The sequence below is a fragment of the Gossypium arboreum genome, chromosome 9, assembly GCF_025698485.1.
Source record: "Gossypium arboreum isolate Shixiya-1 chromosome 9, ASM2569848v2, whole genome shotgun sequence".
NCBI classification, from domain to species: domain Eukaryota; kingdom Viridiplantae; phylum Streptophyta; class Magnoliopsida; order Malvales; family Malvaceae; genus Gossypium; species Gossypium arboreum.
This window is the reverse complement of record NC_069078.1, coordinates 102,296-109,205: the sequence shown is the minus strand read 5'-3', so window position 1 is coordinate 109,205 and position 6,910 is coordinate 102,296. Positions and strand designations below refer to the sequence as shown.

Below are 6,910 nucleotides of genomic sequence, written 5' to 3'. Positions count from 1 at the left end.
TTTTAAAATGTATGCATATCATATATATATATATTATAATTATGTACTAATCATAATCATGTGTATAAAATATCATGTATATAATAAACTTGTAACATCTTCATAGCCGACCCAAACACCAGGTGAAAGCACCGAGATGTTATATTCGTTGCTAAAGCAACTTCGGTGATTTCACATCAACTAATCATTATAAACCTCAAATTATATCAAAACACTTGCAATAACTTATGTACATGTCATATTTTATAACCAAAAAATCAAATCCGTACCCTCTTCAAGCCTTAGTGATGAAATGATATGAGATGTGTTGAAATCCAAAGTTGAATCTAGAGCTTTAGTTCAATCTTTCATGTACGCGTTTAAAACACACCTTAAGCTCATGAAAGCTTAGAAAGTACCCAAGAATCCAAATATCATTTTTTTTGCCTTGAATTCTATATATAGAAAATATTATTAATACTATAATTCCTGAATATATCTTAATAATCAACAGGGTATATTTTGATAATCAACAGATCATTTTGTATTTATAGGATTCATTATTACGTAATTAACAAATTTTATCTTTTCATGGATTGACAGGAATAGAACTTTTACCCATCTATCACTATATTATCACTTCAGGGTTTAACGTAAATTGTTATTAGAATCCTTTAATTGTCATCTCATTATGTAACAAGAATTTTTCTTCAGAATTTGCTTACTATAACTTTTTACTTTATCATTATCTTCTATTATTCAACAGAGGCTTAACACAGACTTAAACATAACGCTTAGGAAATATGGAAACAATATAGTAATGCACTAAAGTGCAATAACAGAACAAAGTAGCATCGAAGTGTTATGTCAGAATAGGACAACAGTAAGTGCGTAATCAGAATAGAAAGCACGCTAAATTTTTCCTTAATGGCATGTTATCTATATCTTATTATCTCATATCTTGTCTACTTGGGTAACCACATCAGAGTCAATTTAATTTTCTCATTTTCAAAACAACATTTGCATATTTTGAACTTATTTCAGTTTAATCCTTTTTATCATGAAATTCACTATTTTTTGTAATTCAATCTCGCTTTCACTTCATACATATATTATTCCATCACACTTTCTTACACATTCTATTTATCAATATAATATTCACAATTTAACTCCAATTTTACACTTTTTCAATTTACTCCTTATATTTCCACAACTTAGAACAATTGTAATTTGAATTACAATAATCATGTATTTTGCATTCTCAGCTACATTCTTCACTTATCAAAATTTTTGTAAACTTTCATAACTTCTCAATTTAGTCCTATTTTGTCATAAAAGTTTAACATTCACTAATTAATCATAATCATCGATTTTCTTTCTGTTACACTTTAATAACATAATTTATCTTAATATATTATTTTCATATATAAACTTTTTATGTATTTTACTTCTATTATTTCATCCATATATTTTCTCGGGTTTGACAATTTAGTCCTTATCATCATAAAAATTTCATATTTTTCCACAATTTCACTTTTATAATACTTTATGCATAGTCCATCATCTCATGACACATTCGTTAAACTTTTATCATAATTTCGTATTCACATATTAAATTGTTTTACATTTTATTTTACTAATTTACCATAAAACTTCGTTAAGTTTACATTTTAATCCTTAAATAACAAGAGAATTTATAGGTACCAACCTTTTCCAAATTCAAATAATTTTCTCTCCTTTTTCCTCATCACTTGATTCACTTTCTCAATCTCTTTCTTCAATATCATATCAAAATATAAAACTTTACATGAGTAATCTTCACTTTAACATCTTTTTATACTTCTTTAACATGAAAACAATATAAAACTTTAACATTTATACCTTGTTCTCTTATAATCAAGCTTTATATTTATATCAACTGTTGAGATAAATAAACTATTTGTAATATTAGATTTATAATTATAATTTATATATAATTAATTAATCTTAATTTAATTAGTATCGATATAAAAAAATATCGTTTATTAACTGGACTTGGCATGACATGTCACAGTGGAGTGACATTCATATTTAATCTTCCCTTTAGATCCCTTCTCTGCTTAATGTTTGGTTTACGTAAGTGTTGGTGTTTTAGTATACCTAATCTAAGACATTAATTCAACATTAAACACAAGAGAGGGATAGAAATACTAACTACTTCCTTTTCTTCTCTCTTAATTCAATCCAGATTCCACTACCAATACCCATTTCTGCTGCTAATATGTCTGGACGACAAAGCTTTGATTCCCGAACCACTCGCCACCGTCACTCACTCAGTTTTGCATCTACCGACCACACTGAAATGAACAAACCTGACTTCAAACAACTCGATCTGTTGGCTTCACCTGTTTCACCATTGCTCCCTACCCGTCTCTCTGCCAACAACAATGGAAGTACTTCAGCCCTCACTACAACATCTGGTAATAGCTCTACCTCATCCGCCGGTTCCGTTTCCAGCAAAAACAGTACCCATTTCTCAGGGGAGTTTTCGGACAAAACTACATCTATACCCGGATCTGTCTCAACAAACCGGAATCTTAGGCCCGGTCATAGGAGATCCGTCTCTGCTGGGCCTCCTTTAATCTACTCTGGTTCAAGCTTCAGTGGAGCAACCTCATCATCTTCTTCTTCTTCTTCTTCATCCTCTCCTGTTTGTTCTATCCCAACCACGACAAATATTTTACCCAGTGGTAACATTTGCCCGTCTGGGAAAATCCTAAAAACCATGGGCTTACGTACCTCTAACAAGACCGATACGCTTGGTGCTGGCAAAGGAAACTATGGACATGGCAGCATAATTCGCGGTGGTGGCGGTGCTAAATTGGGGACTACTGCTGATCCTGAAGAAATGAAGAAAGCTGGTAATGAGATGTATAAAAGAGGAAATTTTTTGGAAGCATTGGCATTGTATGATAAAGCAATATCTATTTCACCGGAAAATGCTGCTTACCGAAGTAACAGGTCAGCAGCGTTGGCGGCGGTGGGAAGGTTGGGAGAAGCCGTCAAGGAGTGTGAGGAGGCTGTTAGATTGGACCCTGGTTATGGCAGAGCTCATCAGAGGTTGTCTTCCCTTTATCTTAGGTGAGTAAGTTAAATTTTCTTATTTAATTTATCATCTTGATTAATGTGATGGGTGGCTTGCTTTATTTATGTTCTCTTCGGTGTTGCTGTGGATTGGATCTGTTTAGTTTCTGTGGGCTTTTATTTCTCTCTCATTCTACCATTCGTCCTTGTTTGTTCTTTTTCATGTTCATGGGTTGTGATTTTCGATGCCATCTCTTCTTTCAACTCTCTGTTCCAATGTCCCTGCTATTACTTTGAGATTGCTTTGTCTCTTTGTTGCTAGCTTGTCAAGGTGTGCTTTTCATATATATGATAGATTTTAAGGGATTGTACTTTTTGTTGTCTATAATCATCTTATTATTTGATTGATTTAGTCCTTTGGCTTCTTCTATTTGAACCATTCAAGTTCTTACTACATCACTTTCCTTTCTCAATTTCCACTAAAAAGGAAAAAAGCCCTTTGGATGGATGTTCAAATTGGCAATGGATTTTGGACTGAATATTAACAATCCTCAAATTTCTTACTTCCAGGTTAGGTTTTCCTGATAATGTTAGACGCCACCTATGTTTTCCAGGGCAACAATCAGATCCAGCTGAGTTACTTAAGTTGCAGTTGTTGGAAAATCATATTAATCGATGCGCAGATGCTCGAAAGATTGGTGATTGGAAGACTGTAATAAGGGAAATTGATGCAGCAATAGCTGTTGGTGCAGACTCGTCTCCCCAGGTATGGCTCCTGGCCTTTGTATATTTGCACTAGCTAGCTGCTTATAGAAATTAAGTGCAGAATTTCTGAGCCTGTTGAAATGAATACACAGCTCATTGCTTGTAAAGCAGAAGCCTTTTTGAAGCTCCACCAAATTGATGACTCGGATTCCTGCTTATCGAACATTTCGAACTTGGAGAAATATACTCCCTCTTCACAGATTAGGTACTTTGGCATGGTGGCTGAAGCTTATGCCCTTTTTGTTCAAGCTCAAGTTGAGATGGCATTGGGAAGGTGAGCTTTGAAAGATGAAGTTACGATTTTTGATTTGGTATTGTTGTTAGGGTTGAGTGAAAATGCATTATAGATTTCTTGCAGATTTGAGAATGCAGTTTCTGCAGCAGAGAAGGCTAGACGTATTGATTACAACAATGTTGAAATTGCAGTGGTATTAAATAATGTGAAAATGGTAGCAAGAGCACGGTCACAAGGCAATGACTTTTTCAATGCCGGAAGATATGCTGAAGCCTGCTCTGCTTATGGGGAAGGGCTCAAATATGATAGCTCGAACTCTGTTCTATACTGCAATAGAGCAGTTTGTTGGTCTAAGCTTGGACTCTGGGAAAAATCTGTAGAGGACTGCAACCAGGCTCTTAGGATCCAACCAAATTACCTAAAAGCCTTACTTCGAAGGGCTGCCTCGAACGCAAAGGTGAAATGACGTTTGTATGGTTACCTTTTGGTATATGTGCTTTCATGTTTCATTTCTGTTGATTAGGAACTGACACATGAGTATATGTTTAGCTTGGACGGTGGCCAGATGCTGTGAGAGATTATGAGCTCTTGAGAAAGGAACTTCCTGGAGATAATGAAGTGGCTGAGTCTCTGCATAATGCACAGGTTGCACTGAAGAAATCCCGTGGAATGGATGTTCTTAACATGAAAATCAGCGGTGAAGTAGAAGAAATTTCTAGCCTAGAGAGATTCAAAACTGCAATATCGACACCAGGTGAGATTGATATGCCCTTGTGTGGATTTCATTTCCCCAAGTCGGGTATCTGATTTACAAATTCAAAACTTTCAGGGGTATCAGTGGTCCACTTTAAAGTGGCAACCAGTGAACAATGTGAAGAAATATCCCCATTCGTAAATTTGCTTTGTGTTCGGTATCCATCTATACGTTTTTACAAGGTAATTTTGTTCTTTACTTGTTGAACTCATTCTGTCACTGGCATTCTAAACCAACTCTATGCCATGTCTCATTGTTTTGTGATTGAAGGTGGATGTAGAGGAAAGCATAGCAGTGGGAAAAGCAGAGAGTATAAGAATGGTCCCTACTTTTAAGATTTATAAGAATGGAAACAAAGTGAAGGAGATGATCAGCCCTACCCATCAGTTCCTGGAGGACTCATTGAGGAACTATATTCTATAGAGAAAAAAGTAAGAGTAAAATGAAATTGCCTTTTCTTTGTGGCTCAAGTCACCCCCACAAACAGCATTGGATGATAATTGTCCAAAGTATTAATTTCCATTTCATTTCATTTTATTTTTTTTTTTGGGTTGAAGATCGTTGTCATTTCTCGATTCATGCTAGGACCAGCAGTTTTACATGTGACATAATCGACTACATAATTGTTTCATAGAACTCCAGGGAGGCCAAATAAAGCCTCAGACTCTGTGAAAATAGCTTCTTAGTTTTACATTTATGGAATTGCGTAATGCTTTTCTATATCTTTGATTTCTACTTTTGACCTGCACTCCCACTAAACCTTTTTACTTTTAAGAGAGAGAGTGATGTCCCCCATGTCTCCTATGACATGAAAAGGTGGGATAAAGTGTGGAATATAATTATTTTGTCTCTCCAGTTGGGTTGGCTGGTTGGTGGCATTGTATGTCTGCTGGATTCTAGGCTGGAAAGAAAGCTTTGTTATTAACCTTTCATTCTAATTTCTTTGCATTATTTATTCCCCTAATTTGACTCAACCTTTTGTTCTTTTACATTTACTGTATTTTGTTTTCTCTACTAAAAAGGGATAATTTAGTATTTGTATATTAGATTAAAGAGAGAATTAATTATTTTTGTTAAAAATTTCATCCATTTGTACCGTAAAAAATTGGTTTGGTTGACGGGTTATCAGATAATAACACGTGACTTGTTACGTTTACGTCATGTTGATATATAATGATTAATTTTAATAGTAAAAATAGATGAAAATTTTTCCAAAAGATTTTATTTGCTTTTTGATTTAACATATAAAATTAATTTATTTTTTTGACTCCTAATATAGTGATTTTTATGGTTGAAAACTTTGTTAATATTAAAGCTTCATTACATTACTTGATCAAGCAATGGGATCTCTTAAATTGGAAGGTTTTGAGGGTTCCTTATTATATCAACATACAGAGTTAAGCTGGTATTTGTGAGACATCATTTTTAGAACAAAATCGTGGGACTTTTATGCTGAAGCAGAGAGATTTTTATAAGTTTGGAGTGTGATTGGCTGTGTGAAAAAGTGGGAGAAAAATAAATTGAGTATGGTTGGTTAAAAAGAAAAGCAAGAGGTCCATCTTCCAAATTGGAAAAACAAGAGAGATGAATATATTAGTTCAAAATTATGTATTTTTCAAATTATTTTTCAACTTTATCAAATAATAGATAAAAAAAATATTTATTTTTTTCATTTCTTCTATCAAGCTTAATTTTTATTCTTTCTCTGAAGTAGTGTTGCATGGTGGGAGCAATCTCTATAATCCAATCCTCTGGTGTGATGTTGATTTTGAATATTTTTTGTTGGGCTTAATGGAGATGTCAAGCTTTAACGAGAGAAGTTGTGGCACCTTGGAAATATAAAAATATATAAATTTTTTCAGCACGTTTTGAATTCTAATTCGTGCAGTTTTGTAGTAGTTTTTGTTAAAATTTATATTTTAATTATAAAATAAATAAATTGTACTAAAATTATTAACATATTGAATTTTAATTATTTTTATAATAAATTTACACAATTTTAGTTTATTTTTTTACAATTTTGTACAAAGCGTGAAAATTAGCTCGACAGACACCTCGAGAGGCTTGAACCGTTGCGGCAGTGTTGTGCATCAAGTGATCAAGAGCAAGGCAAA

At 33.6% G+C, this 6,910-nt stretch overlaps 1 protein-coding gene and 1 long non-coding RNA gene across 2 annotated transcripts; one reads left to right on the top strand and one right to left on the bottom strand.

Annotated features, from left to right (window-relative positions):
- The first annotated feature begins 2,021 nt into the window (after positions 1-2,021).
- LOC108454240 (inactive TPR repeat-containing thioredoxin TTL3-like) lies at positions 2,022-5,728 on the top strand. The gene is made up of 7 exons (XM_017752630.2): positions 2,022-3,099; positions 3,613-3,808; positions 3,900-4,081; positions 4,166-4,499; positions 4,592-4,796; positions 4,872-4,978; positions 5,067-5,728. The coding sequence occupies exons 1-7, from the start codon at positions 2,240-2,242 to the stop codon at positions 5,217-5,219; spliced, it is 2,037 nt and encodes a 678-aa protein (XP_017608119.1). The 5' UTR covers positions 2,022-2,239; the 3' UTR covers positions 5,220-5,728.
- Positions 2,662-3,353, bottom strand: LOC128280933 (uncharacterized). The gene is made up of 2 exons (XR_008271151.1): positions 2,969-3,353; positions 2,662-2,858 (listed from the first exon to the last, which is right to left on the bottom strand). It is a non-coding gene; the product is annotated as an uncharacterized LOC128280933 (long non-coding RNA).
- Positions 5,729-6,910: the final 1,182 nt, after the last annotated feature.

Excerpts from the sequence above, each read along its gene's own strand:
- LOC108454240 (XM_017752630.2), top strand. The coding sequence starts at position 2,240 with ATGTCTGGACGACAAAGCTTTGATTCCCGAACCACTCGCCACCGTCAC. Across the intron at positions 4,082-4,165 it reads GTTGAGATGGCATTGGGAAG|ATTTGAGAATGCAGTTTCTG; the intron begins GTGAGCTTTGAA and ends GATTTCTTGCAG. Across the intron at positions 4,979-5,066 it reads CATCTATACGTTTTTACAAG|GTGGATGTAGAGGAAAGCAT; the intron begins GTAATTTTGTTC and ends TTGTGATTGAAG.